The 25,609-nt window shown below is 37.4% G+C and overlaps 3 protein-coding genes across 3 annotated transcripts; all 3 read right to left on the bottom strand.

The window, feature by feature from the left end:
- Positions 1 to 510: 510 nt before the first annotated feature.
- LOC142230214 (cytochrome P450 4g1-like) lies at positions 511 to 7,791 on the bottom strand. Its single transcript, XM_075300858.1, has 4 exons — positions 7,521 to 7,791; positions 1,425 to 2,144; positions 1,241 to 1,353; positions 511 to 1,177 (listed from the first exon to the last, which is right to left on the bottom strand). The coding sequence occupies exons 1-4, from the start codon at positions 7,702 to 7,704 to the stop codon at positions 590 to 592; spliced, it is 1,605 nt and encodes a 534-aa protein (XP_075156973.1). The 5' UTR covers positions 7,705 to 7,791; the 3' UTR covers positions 511 to 589.
- A 6,300-nt stretch (positions 7,792 to 14,091) lies between these two features.
- Positions 14,092 to 18,774, bottom strand: LOC142230211 (cytochrome P450 4g1-like). Its single transcript, XM_075300854.1, has 4 exons — positions 18,589 to 18,774; positions 17,531 to 18,250; positions 17,359 to 17,471; positions 14,092 to 14,784 (listed from the first exon to the last, which is right to left on the bottom strand). The coding sequence occupies exons 1-4, from the start codon at positions 18,653 to 18,655 to the stop codon at positions 14,176 to 14,178; spliced, it is 1,509 nt and encodes a 502-aa protein (XP_075156969.1). The 5' UTR covers positions 18,656 to 18,774; the 3' UTR covers positions 14,092 to 14,175.
- A 1,128-nt stretch (positions 18,775 to 19,902) lies between these two features.
- On the bottom strand, positions 19,903 to 25,158 carry LOC142231359 (uncharacterized). Its single transcript, XM_075301971.1, has one exon. The coding sequence runs from the start codon at positions 25,156 to 25,158 to the stop codon at positions 19,903 to 19,905; it is 5,256 nt and encodes a 1,751-aa protein (XP_075158086.1).
- Between the last annotated feature and the right edge of the window lie 451 nt (positions 25,159 to 25,609).

Here is a 25,609-nt window from a genome sequence, read left to right as displayed (position 1 = left end):
AAAACTTTTTGGTGTTCGGTCGTAGCAGGAATCGAACCCACGACCTTGTGTATGCAAGGCGGGCATGCTAACCATTGCACCACGGTGGCTCCCTACCTAGTGCATTAGCCGACTTAAATTTGGAGTCTATAGATTTTGTAGAAGTCTATCAAATTCTGTCCAGATCGAGTGATATTTAAATGTATGTATTTGGGACAAACCTTTATATATAGTCCCAACACGGATGTGATATCGAAAATTTAGATCTACAAAGTGGTGCAGGGTATAATATAGTCGGCCCCGCCCGACTTTAGACTATCCTTACATGTTTTCTATAGAAAATTTTGTCAAACAGAAATATATACGTATTTAATCGGCCTTTTTTGTTTAATATATACCCCGTATGGACTGACTTACAATTTAGAAGACGGTGTTAAGAAATTTTAAGATACCTTGATATCGGCAAGTGTTACCGCAACCCAAGTAATTCGATTGTGGATGACACTCTTTAGTAGAAGTTTCTACGCAATCCATGGTGAAGGTACATAAGACTCGGCCTGGCCGAACTTACGGCTGTATATATTTGTTTTTCTTTACTTTGCTTTTATATTTATCCTCTTCTGTGTAGTGTTATATTGAAACCATTTGACATTTTCAAAATAATATCTGCTCGCAATAGAAACTCAGATTCTTTCATCTTACAATCCACTGAATAATTTCTTAATATGGTCGAAAGTAAAATCTTCAGCTTCAACATGGCAAATTTACGACCCACACAACTTCTTGCACCAGCACTGAATGGGATGAAGCTATAATGATGGCGCTTTCTCATATTTTCGGCCAGGAAATTATCAGGATTGAATTTTTCCGGATTAGGGTAATCATCTGGACTACGATGTATCGCATATTGGGGTATAACGATAGTTGTGTCCTTGGGTATTATATAAGGACCCGATGCCAGCTGTATATCGTAGGCAGCCTTGCGAGCTATTGCTGGAACTGGGGGATATAAACGCATTGTTTCCATGATGACACGTTCCAGATATTGCATTTCCAGGGTATCATTAAAGCAGCAATCTCGAAGAAAATCATTGGCAAATATTGCTGTTTGTTCTTCAATGACCTTGGCTTGGATATCCTTGTGAATGCCTAGTAAACATAGAACAAAACTGGAAGCAGCTGAAGTGGTATCATGACCCTAAAAAGCAGGAACAGATATTGAAATATTTGCTAGGATTCCATATTCCATGAGTTTACTTACCTCAAACATAATTGTATTGACTTCATCAAAAATATCCTTCTCAGTCCATTCAATATTGGAATTTTTCAACATAACCATCATGGCATCCAAGAGGGCCAAACGTTTTTTAACACCTGCGTATATGTAAAACAAACACGAAGAAAATTATCTTCCTTAAAAACAAAAAACCCCATTTCTCACTTACCAACATCCTGCTCATCTAGATCATCCAAATCATCTCGAATACCTTCCTTTGTGGCCCGAAACTTCTGCTTAGCTATCTCTATGCCATCATCCTCTATGGCTCGTGAATCAGCATCGAAATTCTTATGACGATCATCTACCACCTTGCGAGTCATAGCCAAAATTATGCCCAACATTTTATCATTTTTCTTGCGCAAATTGCTTAAATTGAACATAAAATCCAGACGATAATAGAATTTTGTTTGACGTTGAGAGATTATGTCACACATATCAAGAACAGCTTCGGCATATTCCAGACATTTGTCACCATCCACCTGCTCCTTTACTCCCATTACAGTGGCCAATAGAATCTCCACAGTTATCTGAGACATATATCCATGGGCATCGATTTCTTTGCCCAACTCTTCCGATAGACGTTCGACAACCTTCGCGGAATACTTGACAAATGTGGGTATGAAACTTTTTAGAATACTCTGATGAAATGTGGGAGCAATCACTTTACGATGATGCTTCCAATGACTTCCTTTCGATATCAATAGACCATCGCCAAACCACGGTTGAAAATATTGATATTCTCCGGATTTCTCTAAATGATCATCACTACTTAGGACAACCTCTATGTCGACTGGTTTCGCTATGAATACTATGGCAATTGGTCCCAACCATCCGCAGACGGGACTTCCAAGTGTATGACCACACTGAATAACCATTTCCAAAATTTCTGAAAATTAACAATGAGAACTATCTAAGTGGATCTAGGGAAAGTCAAGACAAGAAAATTTAGGATTTACTACTTAATAACACCTCAGATTGGGCGGAATGGCAAAAAGTTTTTCAGCTTTGGTTTTGTTTGGCTGATGATATTTCTGAGTGATTCAAAGCTTTTTCAAGGGGTTTCACACATAATGTATCACGCTCTTCGATATTGCCTATAGGGAAGTCAGAAAAGACTAAGTATAATGGCTGACGACGTGACCCTAGCGGTCGGCAAGAACTCTGCAGAACCGATCGAAATCGTAACAAACGATTGTCTGCGAGGAATAAGTAGATACTTTAGACTAAACGAAAAAAAAAAAAAAAAAACAAGTATATACGGCCGTAAGTTCGGCCAGGCCGAAGCTTATGTACCCTCCACCATGGATTGCGTAGAAACTTCTACTGAAGCCGATGGCAAGGTATCTTAAAACTTCCTAACACCGTAATATATACCACATAGTCCATACGTGGTATATATTAAACTAAAAAAGGCCGATTAAATACGTATATAATTAGGTTTAAAGATTCTATAGAAATAAATTTTTGACAACATTTTCTATAGAAGTAAAATTTTGACAATATTTTCTATAGCAATAAAATTTGGAAAAAAAATTCTATAGAAATAAAACTCTGGTAAAATTTTCTATAGAAACAAAATTTTTACAAAAATTTCTACAGAAATAACATTTTGACAATGTTTTCTATAAAAAAAAATTTTGGTAGATTATTTTTGGCTTGAGTGGCAACCATGATTATGAACCGATATGGACCAATTTTTGTGTGATTGGGGATCGGCTATATATAACTATAGACCGATATGGACCAATTTTGGTATGGTTATTAGCGGCCTTATACTAACACCACGTTGCAAATTTCAACCGGATCGAATGAATTTTGCTCCTCCAAGAGGCTCTGGAGATCAAATCTGGGGCACGGTTTATATGGGGGCTATATACAATGATGGACCGATATGGACCAATTCTTGCGTGTTTCTTAGAGACCACATTCTAACACCATGTTCCAAATTTCAACCGGATCGGATGAATTTTGCTCCTCTAAGAGGCTCCGGACGTCAAATCTGGGAATCGGCTTATATGGGGGCTATATATAAATATTGGTCGATGTGGACCAAGTTTTGCATGGTCATTAGAGAACATATACCAACACCATGTACGAAATTTCAGCCGGATCGGATGAAATTTGCTTCCCTTAGAGCAATCGCAAGCCAAACTTGGGGGTCCGTTTATATGGGGGCTATACGTGAAAGTTGACCGATATGGACCAATTTTTGCATGGTTGTTAGAGACCATATACTAACACCATGTACCAAATTTCAGCTGGATCGGATGAAATTTGCTTCTCTTAGAGCAATCACAGGCCAAATTTGGGGGTCCGTTTATATGGGGGCTATACGTAAAAGTGGACCGATATGGCCCATTTGCAATACCATCCGACCTACATCAATAACAACTAAATACTTGTGTCAAGTCGATAGCTTGTTTCGTTCGGAAGTTAGAGTGATTTCAACAGACGGACGGACATGCTCAGATCGACTCAGAATTTCACCAGGACCCAGAATATATATACTTTATGGGGTCTTAGATCAATATTTCGATATGTTACAAACGGAATTACAAAGTTAATATATGATGATAATAGTAACCAAAAAAGGATTATTCGAATGTCCTACTTTATGTATTGATAAAAACGAAAATGTCATCAAAAACAACCTTTAATATCAAGGAGTAGCAAATTTATTATGAAGGAGCATTTAAGGATCGCGTATAGACCAATTCTTGCATGGTTGTTAGAGACCATTTACTAACACCATGTACCAAACTTCAACCGGATCGGATGAATTTTGCTCCTCCAAGAGGCTCTGCAAGCCAAATCTTAGCGTCGGTTTATATGGGGGCTATACGTAAAAGTGACCCATTTGCAATACCATCCGACCTACATCAATAACAACTACTTGTGCCAAGTTTCTAGTCGATAGCTTGTTTCGTTCGGAAGTTATCATGATTTCAACAGACCGACGGACATGCTTAGATCGACTCAGAATTTCACCACGACCCAGAATATATATACTTTATGGGGTTTTAGAGCAATATTTCGATGTGTTACAAACGGAATGACAAAGTTAATATACGTCCCATCCTTTGGTGGAGGGTATAATTAAGACGATTTCATTAATTATGAAATTTTTTTTTGAGAAGTATTAAAGCCATGTTGACCTTAGTAAAACGAAATTTTCTTTCATGTTAGAATACCCAACTTTAAGTCGAATCCCTTAACCATAGGGACAAAACAACTTCATTGAAAAGATTGTCGACTTTCGGACAAGGAATAAAACTTTGTCACAAAGAAATGCGTCATTCGTACTTGTATTTTAAAGGCATGAAATCTTTGGACTCATGACAAATTTTTTTCCAGTGTGCTGACTAACAGGTTGGCTGATAAGTACCCGGTCTAACAAAGAAAAACACATTTTTTTTGTCAAAATTATTTTTTATTATTCAACATAGTTCCATTCAAGAGCGATACAACGATTATAACGACCTTCAAATTTTTTGATACCATTTTGGTAGTACTCCTTCGGTTTTGCCTCAAAATAGGCCCCAATTTTGGCGATCACCTCTTCATTGCAGTCAATTTTTTTCCCTGCGAGCAACCTTTTGGGGTCTGAGAACAAGAAAAAGTCGCTGGGGACCAGATCTGAAGAATACAGTGGGTGGGGAAGCAATTCGAAGCCCAATTCATGAATTTTTGCCATCGTTCTCAATGACTTGTGGCACGGATCATTGTCTTGGTGGAACAACACTTTTTCTTCTTCATATGGGACCGTTTTGCCGCGATTTCGACTTTCAAATGCTCCAATAACGCCATATAATAGTCACTGTTGATGGTTTTTCTCTTCTCAAGATAATCGATTAAAATTATTCCATGCGCATCCTAAAAAACATAGGCCATTACTTTGCCAGCGGACTTTTGAGTCTTTCCACGCTTCGAAGACGGTTCACCGGACGCTGTCCACTCAGCCGACTGTCGATTGGACTCAGGAGTGTAGTGATGGAGCCATGTTTCATCCATTGTCACATATCGACGGAAAAACTCGGGTGTATTACGAGTTAACAGCTGCAAACACCGCTCAGAATCATCAACACGTTGTTGTTTTTGGTCAAATGTGAGCTCGCGCGGCACCCATTTTGCACAGAGCTTCCGCATATCCAAATATTGATGAATGATATGACCAACACATTCCTTTGATATCTTTAAGGCCTCTGCTTTCTCGATCATTTTCATTTTACGGTCATTCAAAATCATTTTGTGGATTTTTTTGATCCTCTTTCGGGCGTCCACTGCGTTCACCGTCCTCCGTGCTCATTTCACCACGCTTGAATTTTGCATACCAATCAATTATTGTTGATTTCCCTGGGGCAGAGTCCGGAAACTCATTATCAAGCCAAGTTTGTGCTTCCACCCTATTTTTTCCCTTCAGAAAACAATATTTTATCAAAACACGAAATTCCTTTTTTTCCATTTTTTTTCACAATCACAAAAGTTATTGAGTTAAAGACGATCTATCTCTCAAACTAATTGACTTACAGACGTCAAATTTTGACACGAATCATTTGAAGGTTGGTACTATATAAAAACAAGTATATACGGCCGTAAGTTCGGCCAGGCCGAAGCTCATGTACTCTCCATCATGGATTGCGTAGAAACTTCATTTAAACACTGCCATCCACAATCGAATTACTTAAGTTGCGGTAACGCTTGCCGATGGCCAGGTATCTTAAAACCTCCTAACACCATCTTCTAAATTGTATGTAAGTCCATACGTGGTATATATTAAATCAAAAAAGATCGATCCAATACGTATATAATTCAGTTTAACAAAGTAGACATAAAATTTTGCCAAAATTTTCTACATAAATAAAATTTTAACAAAATTTTCTATAGAAATGAACCGATATGGACCAATTTTTGTGTGATTGGACCAATTTTGGTATGGTTGTTAGCTACCATATACTAACACCACGTGCCTAATTTGAACCGGATCGGATGAATTTTGCTCCTCCAAGAGGCTCCGGAGGTCAAATCTGGAGAATGTTTTATATGGGGGCTATCTATAATTATGGACCGATATGGACCAATTCTGGCACGGTTGTTAAAGATCATATACTAACACCATGTTCCAAATTACAACCGGATTGGATGAAATTTGCTTCTCTTGGCGACTACGCAAGCCAAATCTGGGGATCGGTTTATATGGTGGCTATATATAATTATGAACCGATGTGGACCAATTTTTGCATGGTTATTAGAGACCATATACCAATATTATGTACCAAATTTCAGCCGGATCGGATGCAATTTGCTCCTCTTTGAGGCTTCGCAAGCCAAATCTGGAGATCGGTTTATATGGGGTCTATATATAATTATGGACCGATGTGGACCAATTTTTGCATGGTTGTTAGAGACCATATACTAACATCATGTACCAAATTTCAGCCGGATCGGATGCAATTTGCTCCTCTTTGAGGCTTCGCAAGCCAAATCTGGAGATCGGTTTATATGGGGTCTATATATAATAATGGACCGATGTGGACCAATTTTTGCATGGTTGTTAGAGACCATATACCAACACCATATACCAAATTTCAGCCCGATCGGATGAAATATGCTTCTGTTAGAGGCTCCACAAGCCAAATTTGTGTGCCCCTTTATATGGGGGCTATACGTAAAAGTGGACCGATATGACCCATTTTCAATACCATCCGACCTACATCGATAACAACTACTTGTGCCAAGTTTCAAGTCGATAGCTTGTTTCGTTCGGAAGTTAGCGTGATTTCAACAGACGGACGGACGGACGGACGGACGGACGGACATGCTTAGATCGACTCAGAATTTCACCACGACCCAGAATATATATACTTTATGGGGTATTAGAACAATATTTCGATGTGTTACAAACGGAATGACAAAGTTAATATACCCCCATCCTATGATGGAGGGTATAATAATATGCATTTAATACTAGCGACGTCATCTATGTGTCAGACCGGGGACTTATCAGCCAACCTTAAATGGCAAAAGAAATGGGACACAGATGATAAAGGTAGATCGACCTGCCAACTTTATCCGAACATAACCTATGACCCTCTTTAGGCAAGATGGGCATGTTAGCTATTGCATCACGGTGGCTTCCACGTTGTGCATCTTTGCGGAAATTGATTATTTTTATAATTTGTTTTTTAATTTCTGCATTCAAATGAAATTTCAAGGAAATTTCAATTATGTCTTCAATGATAAATGTAATCCTGATGTATCTTACCTTCACTTGATTTAGTTAGAAACCAATGTGCATGTCCAATAATTGGCAATCTCGGTGGACTGGGCATAGCTTTTACTAGTTGAAAATTTCTCGAATTTTTTATCCATATTTCACAAAGAACTGCAATTATTAGAACACCCAATACAAATATTAGAAGAGTATGTTGATCGTTAGCCTCCGACATTTTGCGAGCAAATATTTAATTCTTTCCAAAAACTCAACAATTCCCGTTTAAAAAAAAAATAAACCATCGAAATGACAATTTCAAACGTTTACTCTGCAGGCTTTGTAAAACATTTTTCTAAAACGGCAAACAATTTATAGGAGATCAACATAGACGAAGGCCCGAAATTTCATTGAATTCTGAGATGACATAGCATTTCATCAATTAACAATCAAACAATATTATGACTACATTAAAATATAACGAATAATACATGAGTTGGGTGAACAATTGGGGTCATTAAAATTTAAAATTGTTAAAAATTATACGAAGATACTTTGGTTCTTGCAAACATATGGTATGATATCAAACACAAGTAGCTACAACAAGCAATAGGTGATAAAGATAGGAAGAGAGAGGGTATTGAACCATTGACGGCGCACAGTGGTTCCCAATCGTTTTTTTTTTTTTTTTGAAATAATTCTGCAACTTTTGAACGGATAAATAAATCAACATTTTTTTTGTGAAACCTGAGGTCCTTACCTCTAAGTTGAAATATAGGGGTATGAAATTCTGTTTTAGCTGTCACATCTGCAATTATCAACTTATTTCTATGATTTTTCCTTTGCTGGAGAGAACTTGTAAAAGTATGCAAATTTTGCATACACTCAAAAAAAAGTTTACTTGGATCCAAAGATTTTGACCTTCCTTTAAGGACTTTGGTATTGATTCCGAGCCAAAGATGCGGGTTCTTTAAAATAAGGAAATTTTTTTCCGACCTATCTGGCTTTATATCTAGGTCTATAAAATTAAAATTAGGATACAGATCTTATTTATCAAAATTCCATTCTATTTTTCCGGTATGTTAATAAAGCTATTCACGTACAAATAAATGCTAGTTTAAAAATTGACATTATGACGGATATTCGAAGTAAAAAATATTTTCTTAATTCCAAAAAAACTTTAAACCAAAGATGCAAAATCCTCAAAATAAGTCTTAGCCTATATTTGAAGCGTTTTTATCTCCAATCTAAAGATTCAATATTTCAGTTAATTTAAGGACGAATTCTTTACATTAAAAAGGTGTCTCTTTACTTTAAGGAAATTTTACCTTAATTTAAAGACATGTAACTTTAACGAAAGGACGCAAATTTCCAAAATGTGCGTCCTAAATTTAATGAAAAAAAAATTTTAAGTAAAGATTATAAACTTTCTTTTAATTAAAATTTCATTATTTTAAAGAAATTTGTCCTTAATAGTGTGTAAATTGCGCATCCTAATATTGAGGTTGCGTAATCTTTAATATCACGTAAATATTTTTTCAGTGTAAGGAGTAAATTTGATAGTATTATCAAGTGTTACAAATCTGGTTGAAATCATTTGCAGAAATGCAATAATTCGCCAGAGTTAGTGAAAGTTTTGAGCGTGTTTTGCTTAGCAAAGGTCTAAATACAATATATTGTTGGAAAGGTAATTGAGACAACTTACTTCCCGTGTAATCGGAAAAAACAAAAATTACGAAAATTAAAAGTTTTTGGGGCAAGGAACATTTTGGTTTTAAATTCCGATTTTTTAGGAATTAAAAACATGAATTAAAACCTTTATAACTTTTGAACTAAATATGATTTCATTATAATTTTCATTAAGTTTTGCTGGGAAAATTGTTCTAAGAAACATTGCTGAATAAATTACTGCCACAATTTGTATCAAAAATCCCCAAAATCCCGCAGTGGGGACCTTTGATGTTGGGATGAGAGGAACTCATATCATACTTGACCAAAATGCCATTAAAAAAAGCCATTAAAAACTTACCCCTATTTGGTGATCTATAAGAAACAAGTACGACAGTACATTTTCTGAAAAAAAAATGGTAAAAATCCCGCATTTTTTTTCTTTGTTTGAAATTTCAAATTTTGGAGTCTACAACTTTTAATGTAAAGCCCATAGATAAACATTTTTATACCCTGCGCCAAACTGTGGAACAGGATATTATAAGTTAGTGCATATGTTTGCAACACCCAGAAGGAGACGAGATAGACACATGGTGTCTTTGGCCAAAAAGGTTAGGGTGGGCTCCTGAGTCGATATAGCCATGTCCGTCTGTCCGAGAACAAATTTTTGTAATCAAAGTCTAGGACGCAATTTTAGTCCAATCGAAAAATTTGGCACAAGTATGTATTTTGGCTCAGAATAGAACCCTATTGATTTTGGAAGAAATCGGTCCAGATTTAGATATAGCTCCCATATATATGTTTTTCTGATTTCGACAAAAATGGTCAAAATACCATCATTTTCCTTGTAAAATCGCCACTGCTTAGTCGAAAAGTTGTACAAATGACTCTAATTTTCCTAAACTTCTAATACATATATATCGAGCGATAAATCATAAACAAACTTTTGCGAAGTTTCCTTAAAATTGCTTCAGATTTAAATGTTTCCCATATTTTTTTACTAAATTGTGTTCCACCTTAGTGCATTAGCCAACTTAAATTTTGAGTCTATAGATTTTGTAAAAGTCAATCAAATTCTGTCCAAATCGAGTGATATTTAAATGTATGTATTTGAGACAAACCTATATATATAGCACCCAACACATTTGACGGATGTGATATGGTATCGAAAATTTAGATCTACAAAGTAGTGCAGGGTATAATATAGTCGGGCCCGCCCGACTTTAGACTTTTCTTACTTGTTTTTTTTTTTTTTTTGATAGAGAGAGTACCAAATTTAGTACATCTGTTTATGGATCTAATTCCAATTTCTAGAAAATCTGATAAAAGTCCCAGTGTCTACATTTTCGAACTTGAGCTGTCTGTAGACAGTTGACGAGTTTGTGCAAAATTTCAGCACGATACCTTCATTATTGCAGGCTGTAGCGTGAATACAATAGACCGCCATAACGACGGACGTGGCTAATGGATTTGCCACGTCCGTCGTTATGGCGGTCTATACCTACACAGAAAAAAGATCACCAAAATATTTCCAATTAAAAAGTTGATTGAAGTTGAAAAAATTTTTAATTAATAAATGAATTGATAGAATTAACTTTTTAATCAAAACACAAGCATTAAATTAATTATGTCAATGATTGACAATTTTAAAATGTTTAATCAAAAACAAGTGAGTAAAGTAGAAAGTCGGGCGGGGCCGACTATATCATACCCTAAACCACACCTACTGAATTAGTAAACATTTTTTGTGGGGTATGAGTGAGATAGGATTGGGAGATAACCCCCATTTGCAAATGTAAGTATATATAGGGGTACATAGTTATGGGAGTTTTATCACAATTCGATCAGAAATGTCTGATAGTAGATTCTGAATCTACAGAGTTTGTATGCCACTAGGTTAGGTTAGGTTATGTGGCAGCCCGATGTATCAGGCTCACTTAGACTATTCAGTCCATTGTGATACCACAGTGGTGAACTTCTCTCTTATCACTGAGTGCTGGCCGATTCCATGTTAAGCTCAATGACAAGGGACCTCCTTTTTATAGCCGAGTCCGAACGGCATTCCACATTGCAGTGAAATCACTTAGAGAAGCTTTGAAACCCTCAGAAATGTCACCAACATTACTGAGGTGGAATAATCCACCGCTGAAAAACATTTTGGTGTTCGGTCGTAGCAGGAATCGAACCCACGACCTTGTGTATGCAAGGCGGGCATGCTAACCATTGCACCACGGTGGCTCCCACTATGCCACTAATATTGCTTCCATTATTAAAAAAAAGAGGAAATCGCTCAATTAGTTTGGGTAATAAATACAAAATTGTGCAAATCGACCAATATATTTATGTACAAGCTACATGTATGGCTAAATAGATCGTCTAATACTGTAACGTGGTTTTTTTTTTGTGGGCTGAGGTAGGTCAGTGGCCGTTCAGGATTACCTTCTAGGGATCCACAAACCTTAAATAATAACACACAACTTTTATTCTTTTGCGGGTTGTATTAACAATTCTTATTTATATAAAATACAGTTTTGGGGGAGGCAATGAGTGGGATGAATGGGCGGCGACGACTGGTGGGGCTTCGACTATGAGATGTAGGCTGAGCTGGGTCGGACGATGGCGAAGACTCGGACAGTGCTTGATTTGATGTATGGGCGATGTTGCGTGGCGACGATGATGAAACGGTGTTGATGAACTGACGGGGTACGATGATGAACCGTGTCGGTGAGTTGACTGGATACGATGCTGAACGGTGTCGGTGAACTGACTGGATACGATAGTGAATGGTGTCGATGCGTTGACTGGATACGATGATGAACGGTGTCGGTGAATTGACTGGATACGATGATGAACGGTGTCGGTGAACTGACTGGATACGATAGTGAATGGTGTCGGTGCGTTGACTGGATACGATGATGAACGGTATCGGTGAGTTGACTGGATACGATGCTGAACGGTGTCGGTGAACTGACTGGATACGATAGTGAATGGTGTCAGTGCGTTGACTGGATACGATGATGAACGGTGTCGGTGAATTGACTGGATACGATGATGACGATGATATCGGGCCGACGGTGTTCGTGTACGGTTATGACGATGATATCGGGCCGACGGTGTTCGTATAAGAAGTTAACGATGGTGTCGGGCCGACGGTGTTCGTGTACGGTGATGACGATGATATCAGGCGATGTCGGTTCTGTTCCTATAACGATAAGAGGGAAAAGGGGACTCGGATATACTAGCACCTGATTGAAGCGAACGGACCGCTGAAGCGAACTAATCGCGGAAGCGGACGAACCGCTGAAGCGAACGAATCGCGGAATCGGACGAACCGCTGAAGCGAACGGATCGCGGAAGCGGACGCACCGCTGAAGCGGACGCACCGCTGAAGCGGACGAACCACTGAAGCGAACGAATCGCAGAAGCGGACAGACCACTGAAGGGAACGAATCGCGGAAGCGGACGAACCGCGTTGGGAGGGTGTTAGTGTAGGTGGGTAGGGGAAAAGAAGGTTGAGGAGGAGGCGGTGGGAAGTGCTAATCTACTACACTGTTAATCGCATTGCGATGAATTGGTTCTACTCTAGGATATTCGGCAGCGGTCGGGCCACTCGCTTTACTAATCGTCGAGCTTCGGGTGATTCATGCCATCGTCCCGACAGACCCACATTCTTAAGTTGGTTGAGCCACCAACTAAATGAGAATTACCAACGTGTAACATAAAAACGTTGGGGTGATGAAAGTAGGTAGATCACAGTTGTAATGGACACCGTGACGCACAGCAACTTAGTGGGTACAGTGGTACGAAGGGAAAAAAGTGGTGATCATAGGAATTAAATAAATTCAAAATATGTACGAGCAATTGGCTCATTATAATACATCAAAATTTGAAATTTAAGTAACGTTGGTTAATAAATAAGAGTATTATGGCAAACTTTTGGAAAATCGAGCGATGCATATGTATGGGAGCTATATCTAAATCTGAACCAATTTTAATAATATATTTGGCAAGTTTGATTGATACCACAAAAGGTTACCTTGTGCTAAATTTGAGTAAGATATGGCTATTAGGGGCAAATTTTTCAAAATCGTGTAATGCATATATGTGGGAGCTATATCTAAATCAGATTTTGACAATATTTGGCAGGTTTGATTGATGCAATAGAAGGTTATCTGTGCTAAATTTCAGTAACATCGGGTAATAAATAAGGCTATTTTGGTAAAAAAAAAATAGGGCGATACATATATATGGGAGATTTCGATGAAATTTTGCACACTTGAAGGGTAATGAAAAAGATTACTTTATGCCAAATTTGACGATAATCGGTTAGTAAAAAAGCCCAACGTAACCCCATTTGTCGAAATCGGGCGATACATATATATGGGACCTACATCTAGATTTGATTCGATTTCTTCCAAATACAATAGCATTCGTCCTTGTACCCAAAAAAACACCATGTACAAAATTTCATACAAATCGGTTAATAATTGCGACCGGAATCCTGCGAACAACAAATACATGGACAGACGGACGGACAGACGGACACCAAAGTGATTGATTCTCAGTCGATCGGTATATAATTTATGGGGTCTAAACTCAATATTACTGGTAGCACATTTTTTGGCAGATCAAAGCTATTATACCCTGACCACCATGGGTTTAGGGTATGGATTTTTTTTTAAATTAGTAACTAAAAGTTTATTTCAAATAATTTAGCTTCGTTAAATTTTCCATTTAAACCTATTGCAGTGAAACCTCTCAGAAGTGAACACTCACGGTTGCATACATTTTGTGAAAATATAGCAAACGTCTGACGAAAATTGTCCACTTTTAAGAGAAGTACGATTTTCAATGTCTAAGTTTGAGAGGTTTCACTGTATATTTGCTCCATGGTGGCGGGTATTTAAGATTCGACCGAGGCCGAACTTACAGCTTTGAATACTTGGTATTACTAACATTTTCAAGTTTTTTGTAAAATTTTTATTATTTTTAAATGCAATTTGCACAATAACAATTTATGGTTTCCGCCAAAAGCTTTCATTTACTCCATTTGGTCCACATATCCATATCTTTGCTTCAGTATTATATTAAAACCACCGGCCATTTTCAAAAAAATATCTTCTCGCGATTGAAAATCAGATTGCTTCAATCTACTATCCACAGTATAATTTCTCAATAGGGTCGATAGTAAAACCTTTAGCTTCAGCATGGCAAATTTTCGACCTACACAACTTCTTGGCCCGGCACTAAATGGAATGAAACTGTAATGATGTCGTTTGGTCATATTGTTGGCCAGAAAATTATCAGGATTAAATTCATTAGGCTGTGAATACTCATCAGGATTACGATGTACATGATATTGGGATATTACAATGGTTGCATCCTTCGGTATTGTATATGGTCCCGATACCAGTGGAATATTGCGTCCAGCTTTTCGAGCTATTATTGGAATTGGTGGATATAAACGCAAAGTTTCCATTATGACACATTCCAGGTAATTCATTTGAAGCGTATCATCAAAAGTACAATCCCGTTGAAAATCATGACCAAATATTGAGTTTTGTTCATCAATGACTTTGGCTTGGATGCCCTTGTGAATGCCCAATAAGCAGAGAACAAAACTGGAGGCAGTTGAGGTGGTGTGATGACCCTAAAAGATAAAGGTATAAGGTATATTAATTGAATATAGGAAAACATCTCAAACTTGAACACTTTGCCAAAGCGGTCACCTCGTGAGACGAGAATCCAAGCTATATAGAGGATATCTGAGATGTAATGCAACAAAGTAAACCTCTTTTTTGTTTCCTTTTTTAATTCAAAAATCAAAAATGTCGGAAATAACATCGAATAACTCAGACGGAAGATTTATATGGGAGCTATGCCATATATATAAATCATATCTATAAATCCGAACTTATGTCCACCAAATTTAGCACACTTGACTATATCGCTAATTGCACTCATTGTGCAAACTGTGAAGCAACTCAAAGCAAAACTCTGGCTTCTTGGACCATATAAGATACTGACAAAATGTTTGATTTGCTTCAAATTTCACTCCGATTTACTTAAAATTTTGCAGAGGTAGTAGAATTAATATTCTAGCAACGCATAATGAATTTTGTTTAAATCGATTCAGATTTAGGTACAGCCCTGACACATTTTTTTCGCGCGATATGTTCTCATATAACCCCAAAAGCCATAAGTTTTTTGGTTTGTTTAAATTTTCAACAAAGAATATATTTAATAGTACCGTCAAGTGTGCCAAATTTGGTTAAAATCAGTTCGGATCTAGTTATAGCCACCGTTGGTTGAATTCTACCAAAAATGGTAAATTTTTTACTGTTAGGTAGATTGGTAGCATTCTTCACATTTTGGTAGATTTTGCTAAAATCTCTTTCTCCCTCCACTTAAGAAGAATATCAATATTCTCTGGAAATAAAATTTTGAAAACAACTTTCTACAGATATAAAATTTTGACAACAACTTTCTATAAAAACAAAATTTTGACAAAATTCTCTATTGAAATAAAATTTGGCAAAATTTTTTTGGCAATTTTCTATAGAAACAAAATTGGGAAAATTTTCTATAGAAATTAAAATTTCATAAAATTATCTATGAAAATAAAATCTTGACAAAATTTTCTAGAGAAATAAAAATTTGACAAAATTTTCTGTAGAAATAAATTCGCATCACTTCTTAAGGTGTGATGCGAATTCAGTATTTTGAATGTTCATTAAGAAGTTTTGTGATATTTTGACAACTAAATAAATTTAAAATTTTTTATGATTTTAGTGCAGTCCCTCCACCATGGATTGCGTAGAAACTTCTACGAAAGACTGTCATCCACAATCGAATTAATTGGGTTGTGGTATCTTAAAACTTCTTAACATCGTTTTCTACATTGTGAGTTAGTCCATACGTGGTATATATTAGACAAAAAAGTTATGTACAGGTAAGTCTACAAATAATTACGAATCGATATGGACATTTGCACGGTACGCACATGGTTGTTAAATATCATGTACTAAATTCACGTACCAAATTTCAACCGAATCGGATGAATTTTGCTCTTCCAAGGGGCTCCGGAGATCAAATCTGTGGATCGGTTTATATGGGGCCCAACCGAATCGGTTGAATTTTGCTCTTCCACGAGGATCCGGAGGTTAAATCTGGGGATCGGTTTATATGGGGACTATATATAATTATGGACCGATGTGGACCAATTTTTGAATGAAATCGGATGAAATTTGTTTCTCTTAGAGGCTCCGAAAGCCAAATCGGGGGTTTATATGGGGGCTATATGTAATTATGGACCGATATGGACCAATTTTTGCATGGTTGTTAGAGACCATATACGAACACCATGTACCAAATTTCAGCCGGATCGGATGAAATTTGTTTCTCTTAGAGGCTCCGAAAGCCAAATCGGGGGATCGGTTTATATGGGGGCTATATATAATTATGGACCGATGTGGACCAATTTTTGCATGGTTGTTAGAGACCATATACTAACATCATGTACCAAATTTCAGCCGGATCGGACGAAAAGCCAAATTTGGGGGTCCGTTTATATGGGGGCTATACGTAAAAGTGGACCGATAGGGCCCATTTGCAATACCATCCGACCACCATCAATAATCAACTACATCAACTACTTGTGCCAAGTTTCAAGTCGATAGCTTGTTTCGTTCGGAAGTTAGCGTGATTTCAACAGACGGACGGACGGACATGCTCAGATCGACTCAGAATTTCACCACGACCCAGAATATATATACTTTATGGGGTCTTAGAGCAATATTTCGATGTGTTACAAACGGAATGGCAAAGTTAATATACCTCCATCCTATGGTGAAGGGTATAAAAATGATTCAAATGAACTTCCTGTACAGTTAAAATAAAGAACATCTTTGGGAGGACATTTTTGGGAGTGCTTTTAGAGTTGTGCATATAGAAGAACTTCCAAATTTTTTTGCTGGGAAGTAACAGCCGATAATTTTGTCACTGAAATAATTCGATCAGCTGTCAGACGAAGTGTTTATAAATGATAGCAACTTGAAACCTCTCTAGCTTTAAAACTTTCTAAAAGCGGTCATTCGGACGATGGATTTCTTAATAAAAGTGACTTCTTACAAGAGAAGACCTCCCAAATATAGCCAAAAAGAAAGTAATTGTAAGTGTCCATTTCTAGTAGTGTTCACTGTACTTATCTTCATTAAAATTTTACCTCAAACATTATGGTGTTGACCTCATCGTGAATATCCTGATCATTCCATTTAATTTCCGGATCTTTAGACATTACTATCATGGCATCCAAAAACGGCAAACGCTTCTTAACACCTGCTTAAAATTTAATAATCACAAAATTGCTAATATATTAATATCCTCCGATCACTTACCCACATCTTGTTCATCGATATCATCAAGATCATCTCGAAGACCTTCTTTCTTCTTTGACAATATCAGTTTTGTCGATTCAATTTCTTTTTCAACTATGGCGCTTGAATGAGCATCGATTATCCTTTGTCGATCATTTATAATTTTTCTTGTCACTCCCGTTATTATGTCCAACATTTTAATATATCTCTTATATAAGGAGCTAACAGTGAAAAGAGCATCAAAACGGTAATAGAAGTTGGTTTGACGCATATGAATAATATCACGCATATCAAGCATAGCTTTGGCATATTCTAGACATTTATCACCGTGCATTTGTTCTTTAACTCCCATAGCTGTGGCCATTAAAATCTCTACAGATATCTGTAACATATGCTCATGAACATCGAATTCTTTGCCCATTTCAGTTGAAAGCCTTCTAACAACCTCCTTGGAATGTTGGGCAAATGTTGGAGTGAAACTTTTCAGAATACTCTGATGAAATGTGGGAGCAATCATTTTACGATGATGTCTCCATCGGTAGCCTTTCGATATTAATAAACCCTTACCGACCAAGGGTTGAAAGTAGCGATATTCATAGGATTTTTCCAAATGGTCATTGCTGTCTAGAACAAGTTGTATATCTGCGGGATCCGCTAAGAAGACAATAGGGTTTGGACCTACCCATGCGCATATGGCCTTTCCATATATTTCAGGGAATCTTAATGCTTCTGCTGTTATATCTGTAATTAAAAGTTGGTTTTAAAAACTCGGAAAAAAAACATTCGTATTTCCGAAACGTTCGTATTTCCGAAACGTTTGTCCCACAATCGATTCTGCGAAAAAATTGGGGAAATTATATATTTATTTGTGGTTGACCAATCACCGTGGTGGATCACATCTAAAGTTTGCTAACCGCCAAATGTTGCAAAGACTGGCCCCCGTAATTCATACAAAATTTCGCAATTCTTTATAAGATCATATTACTCAATAGCAATAGATGAAAACACATACCGCACAGTGGTATGACAATAATAGTTTTTTATCTTACTAATCACTGATATTCCAATGGTTTTCTTACCTTCAATTGATTTTCCTATAACCAAATGAGCATGGCCAACTAATGGCAATCTTGGTGGACATGGCATAGTTTTGAGTAATTTATATTTTCTTGAATTTCTTATCCATATTTCGCAGAGAACTACAATCACTAAAAACTCCAATAATGGTTTTAATATAGTTTGTAACCACGAAAATATTATTGAAATAACCTCTTGATTGAAAATTTCTTCAGCCATATCACATAAAGATTTTTTTATTTTAAAAAAAATTTAATGAAATAATACCGCGATTGATTTATTTGATTTTGAAAATTCTAATCTGTTCCTACGCTAAATAGCTAATGGTCTAAATTTGTTCAAATGTTTTCAGAGCACGGATATATTTTCAAATTGTATTAAAATTATGTTGCATAGAAATACATATCCGATATTGAATTCATATCCACCGATATTCAATTCGACACAAATAAAGTGAATGTATTTTGTCTAAGCTCTTTGCAAGTCTAATGCATAATTAGTCAAAGGTATGCTGTATATAAAATGAGGTCACATAATATTGGAATTGAAACTACATGCAAGAGATATGCAATTCTAACTGTATGAGAAATTTGACCAAATCACAAACACATATTTTAGTTTTTGTAGTTTTGATTCAATTTAAGTTTCGAGTTTATTTAAAGAAAAAAATACATTTATAATTTTAATTTTTTTTTTTTTTTAATTTCTTTTAGTTAACTTGAAATGAGCAGCAAGGCAGATATATTAATTACATTCGCGTTCTATTACAGACTGACTGCTATGATCTTTTTTATTTTATTTTCTAAGTGAATTCTTTATGCTCTCTATCTTAAATTGTTATACTTGCATTGAAAGTGGATAAAAAAGCTACATGCGCTGCATTACCCTCAGCATTACCATGTACATCTAACATACAATGAACAATGTAACAGCAAAGAGACAACAAAGAGACAAATGACATAGAGTTGCAAAGTGTTCTAAATGAATATAATAGCCAACAGACAATCGTTTTATATATAGCAAAGCAAATAAATGATAATAATTTTGATGTGAAATCCAAACATTAGAGTAGGTCGTAATACATACAAATTCTTTGAAATAAAAGGTAGTAAATTGCAATAAAAAATATTAAACAAAAATAATAAGTTAAAAAGAAAAACAATAAAATAATATAAAAAAAAATATTAATATTAAACAATTGGATACGACTTTCTAACATTCCCCCCCACAAAGAACAACTGTTCTTGATATACGGTAAGCAGAAGAATTGAGGTGTTTTATTTGGTTTTTTTGAGATCACCAAGCTATGCCTCTACTCACAGCAACTCATCGGTTGAATTAATGGGTAATTGAAATTCATCTTTTATAGGAAGAAGTGCTATTTTAGATACGGGGCGCTTATAGGTCTTTCCATTAGATATTACTGAAACAACGCGGACTCTACCATCTGTGCCAGGATGAACTTCAGTAATACGGGCTAGTGGCCATTGACCGGGGGGCAACCGTTCGTCGCATATAAGGACAAGATCGCCCAATTCAGGGTTTGTTTGAGGATTGAGCCACTTTGGGCGTGATTGAAGGCGATTCACATATTCACCTACCCAGCGTTTCCAGAACTGTTGTTTTAATCTTTCAACAACTTTCCATCGAGACAGTCGATCTATAGAGTAGTCTAGAAGATTTTCATCAGGTATCGTGAGAAGGGGCTCACCAATTAAAAAATGACCTGGTGTAAGGGCAGAACAATCGTTGGGATCAGTAGACAGTGGACACAAAGGCCGTGAATTAAGGCAACTCTCAATTTGAGCCAACAGGGTGGTTAGTTCCTCAAACGTTAAAATTCGATTATCCATGGTTCTTTTCAAGTGATGCTTAGTAGACTTTACACCAGCTTCCCACAATCCACCGAAGTTGGGCGATGCTGGTGGTATAAAATGCCATTTGGTTCCACTGTTTGAAAGAAGCTCGCAGAGATCTTCGGGCAATGATTGTTTACTTCTGTGTTGCAAAATCTTAAGTTCCTTATTTGAGCCAATGAAATTCGTACCGCAGTCAGAGTACAAGTCCGTACAAATTCCACGGCGCGAGGTGAATCTTCTGAATGCTGCGATGAACGACTCAGTGGACATACTTGTAACTGCCTCTAGGTGAACCGCCTTTGTCACCATACATATAAATAGAGATATATATCCTTTTGTCGTTACTGAATTGCGAGCAGTGGACTGTTTGATGGTAATAGGGCCGGCATAGTCCACTCCACTATGCTTAAATGCGCGTGAGGGTTGCAAGCGTACTGTTGGAAGCTCCCCCATAATTTGCTGTGCTGCCTTTGCCGTGTATTTAAAACAAGTTACACATTTTCTTTGTACTTGTTTCGCAATATTACGAGCTGAAATTACCCAGTATTTTCTCATGACGTAGGCTTGCATTTGGGTAAGTCCTCCATGTAGCGTTTTCAAATGGGCGTCTGAAAAGATTAAAATAGAAAGCGGATTGTGTTTAGATAGTAATATCGGGTGTTTGAATTCATAATCGAACTTAGCTTTCTGCAAACGCCCTCCAACTCTCAGAATTCCGATTTCATCAACAAACGGACACAGCTGGGCTAGTCTGTTACTAGATGGAAAAGGATGACATTTTTTAATATAATTAAGTTCCTCAGAAAAGTCCACTCGTTGAGATTGGATGACTAAGATATTCGAAGCGTCATGCAGCTCTCTAGTTGAAAGGAATCCATATTTACGCTTATAATTTTCTTTTGTTCTGGTATTGTTGACGAAGCGCAATATATAAGCCGTAACACGCACCAGTTTTGTCAACGAGGAAAATCTGGACAATATTTCTGGGAAATCAAGTTTGGTTATCACATGGGATGCAAACGTTTTCTTTTTTTTCTCAAGATTAGTTTCGTAGTTGTGCTCAGGTTGTTGGGGCCATTCAGTGGGTGGTAGACACAACCAGTCCGGACCAGACCACCACAATTTGTGGTGTACTAACTCTAAAGGCGCGATACCACGAGAAGCACAATCTGCTGGATTGTCGTGTGTCGATATATAAAACCACTCAGAAATATTGGAATACCGTTGAACTTCTGCCACACGATTGCCAACATAAACATTCCACCTTGAAGATTCTCCTCTTATCCAAGACAAAGCGGTGATGCTATCGGTCCAGTAATATACCCTTTCAACTTCGCGCTCGATTTGACTTTTGACTTTATGCATAAGTTTTGCCAGAAGGGTAGCTCCACATAGTTCCAATCTGGGTATCGATATCACTTTCAACGGAGCAACTTTGGTTTTTGACTGTAGTAGGCGTACGACATGGTAACCATCATTTGTACTTTTGGCATATATTACGGCAGCAAATGCAGTTTGCGAGGCATCACAAAAGCCATGCAACTCCAATTTGCTGTTGCGCAAAGTTCCAAGCCAGCGAGGAATTCTAATCTTTTCCAAATGAATCAATTCACCAAGATACTTATTCCATTCCCGCCGAATACTATCTGAAACGCTATCCTTCCAATCAATGCCTTCCAACCACAATTTCTGAAAAGTAGCCTTAGCAGTGATCGTGACTGGGGCCAGCCAACCCAAAGGGTCATATAACCGGGCAGCATCAGACAAAACGTCGCTTTTCGTAACGTCCTCTCGAGGTTGGAAATCGACCTTGAAAACAAATGTATCGTCAAGAGTGTTCCAACCTAAACCGAGAGCCTTTACCAAGTTCTCTTCATCGAAATCGACTACCCCCCTCTTCTCCCTAAACTCCTCAGGAATAGCGTTCATCAGATCCACCGAGTTCGAGGTCCACTTCCTTAGGTTAAACCCACCCGATGCCAACAACTTCACTAAGTGATCATGTAAAGCCAAAGCCTCAGTCAAGGTATCCGCCCCGGATATCACATCATCGACGTAAGTATCCGTTTTCAGAACATCACAAGCAACCGGATACGAGTCATATTCATCCTCAGCCAACTGCTGCAATATCCTAATAGAAAGATAGGGGGCGGAACACGTGCCATACGTAACCGTATTTAACTGGTAAATATAAATACTAGAATCCGCCCCTCGCCACAAAATCTGCTGATAAGGAAGATGCCGATCAACAACGCGAATTTGTCGAAACATCTTCTCTATATCAGAGCGAAAACCAATCCGAAATCTACGCCAGCGGGTGATAATTGTTGGCAAATCATTTTGGAGAGCGGGTCCAGGGCAAAGTTCGTCATTCAAAGATGGAAATGGTGGCCGTTTGCTACTTCCATCGAAAACCACACGAAGTTTAGTCGTGGAGCTACTTTCCCTTAGAACACCATGGTGTGGCAAAAAATAGCCGTTGGGCCGAAGAGCTTGAGGGTATGGACCAATCCTGGACATATGTCCCAAATTCTCATACTCCTCCATAAATTCCCTATACTTAGTAGCTAGCCCAACATCCCTAATAAAACGTGTCTCCATATTCTTCAACCGACTCAAGGCACTGAAATCCGTATGACAAAATTCTGGAAGCGGTTTCCCCAGTACCTCACACCTAAATGGCAATGCCACAGTATAGCTCCCATCATCCCCTCTCTTGAATGTTGCTTTGAAATACTCCTCACACAAACTCTCTTCCCGCGTAAACTCCCTTTTCTCTAATAATTCCTCCTGCTCCCAAAACGACTTCAATCTACTATCCAATGAACAAATATTAACATTCACATCAAAGGAATAATCTAAAGCAGCAGTTGGCCCAGATACAACCCAACCAAAATGAGAAAATTGAAGGAATACACCTTTGTCAAATTTCTTCTGCTGCGGTAGCAAAATATCACCGTATATATCACCTCCGATCAGCAAATCAATTTTATCATTACCATAAAATTGTGGATCGGCTAAATGATAGCCCCCTAAGTTCGGTAACTCGATCCGACTCATAGGTCCAGGGTGATATGATGTAAGCGAAGGCATTACGAAGGCATTGCTCTCAAGTCGAAATTCTTTCTCACAAGGGGATATGAGACAAAAATGGACATAGTTGCGAACAATGACGGTGCTACCCCCTACTCCAGTGATGTGAGCGTAAGTGCGATATCGCCTGAGTCCCAATAACTGAACGGCCTCCTCCGTTATCAACGTAGCCTGAGCACCCTGATCTAAAAGTGCACGCAACTTAAATTCCCCATATTGGGTTCGGACGATAACACGGACAGTGGCAAGTAACACATTGGGCATAATCGTAGAATTAAATATGGAAATGTTGCAACTACGAATATTTGCCCGTGATTCGGTTATGTCCGTAGAAACACCCGCCGAATTATCACCAGTGGCAGTTGCAGCGTCTAATGTAGAGCCGTCCTCAGAATACTCATTATGCACAATTGTATGGTGGGGCATATTACATATGTGGCAGCGAGTCTGCAAACGACAATCCCTAGAAAAATGTCCCACGTTCAAACAATTCCTACAAATACCCTTCGATGAAATCAAGTCACGTTTCGCTGCCGATGAGGCAGCTGAAAATTGGAAACATTTATACAAAAGATGTCTTCGTCCACAACAAGGGCAATTTCCATCTCGGTTCGAAACGACATGAACCCTTCTAGTCTGCAATGGTCTAAAAGAAGAAGCAGATCTAGAAACCGTCCTAGATGTGGTCAAATCATGGTCATTTATAGACTCAAGTGTCCGAAAGGTTGTTTCCAAGAACAAAAATAGTTCCCCTATCTTTGGAATTTCCGTCGAAGCATTCAAAGATCGTTCCCATTCCTTACATGTCTGAGTATCCAACTTCGATACAGTAATGTGAACCAAAATGGGGTCCCAATTGTCACAATTTATCTCAAGAGTACTAAGGAGAGAAAGACATGTTCGTGTAGTGTCGAGAAGATTCTTGATACTATCACATGAACCGTCAGATCTGGCAATATCAAAAAGTCTCCTAAAGATCGTGTCCGTAATCTTCCTCTTATTATGATACCTTTTAGTCAGAGCAGACCAAGCCAACTGGTAACTAGCATCCGAAGCCGGATACTCATTAACAATGGACAACGGAGTATCCCTGCAGGAACTGCGAAGGTAGTAGAATTTTTGCACGTTCGATAAACCCTGATTGTTGTGAATTAAAGAAACAAACATGTCCCTATAGGATATCCAGTCCGTATAATTACCGGAGAAAGTGGGGATATCTACCTTTGGTAGACGGATATCATTTGAAAAAAACTCACATCTTGAAGCAGGAGCATGAAATGTACTAGAGTGTATGGATGGTGAAATTGTAGTATTAAATTCGGACATCGAATCCAAAAGTTTCCCTTTGGCTACCATGAAATTATTGCAAAATGTAAAATATACATCTTCCTTTAGGTATGGAACTTCTTCTTGCGGCATGGAACTATCGCGTACATGATCAAAAATTTGCTCGTGGTTACTTTCAAATACTTTGTTAAGTTCTTCAATTTTTTCTAAAAATGTTTGCGATGTACCGCGAGTTCTAGAAGTCGGTGGAAGTTTTTCATATTCGGCCATGAATCGATTTAGACGCTGAAGAATTAAGCGTTGGTCTTCAATTGCGCGCAGCAGTTCCGCCATTTCGTTTTTAATCCTGTTTTGTGACGAAGTTTTTTTGTTCTTTTCTTTTAATATAGATAAAAGTTGTTTAAATTTTTATTCCACTGTTTTATAATTTAATATTGTAATTTTCACCCAAATTATTAAAATTATTTTTTATATTACTGTCGCAGATTTTAGCTTTCTTTTTTTTTTTTTTTTATTCCAAAAAATAAAGGCAAATTGGTATTACATATGCGAATACTGTTTCTTTTACTTCTTTCACTTGTTATTTCTTTCACTTGTTAACACAAAAGCTTTACAAAATATTCCCGGGTTTCGGCACCATTTTTTAATGTATGAGAAATTTGACCAAATCACAAACACATATTTTAGTTTTTGTAGTTTTGATTCAATTTAAGTTTCGAGTTTATTTAAAGAAAAAAATACATTTATAATTTTAATTTTTTTTTTTTTTAATTTCTTTTAGTTA

Source organism: Haematobia irritans, chromosome 3 (assembly GCF_050003625.1).
Source record: "Haematobia irritans isolate KBUSLIRL chromosome 3, ASM5000362v1, whole genome shotgun sequence".
Classification (NCBI taxonomy): domain Eukaryota; kingdom Metazoa; phylum Arthropoda; class Insecta; order Diptera; family Muscidae; genus Haematobia; species Haematobia irritans.
This window is presented reverse-complemented; position numbering and strand designations above follow the sequence as displayed.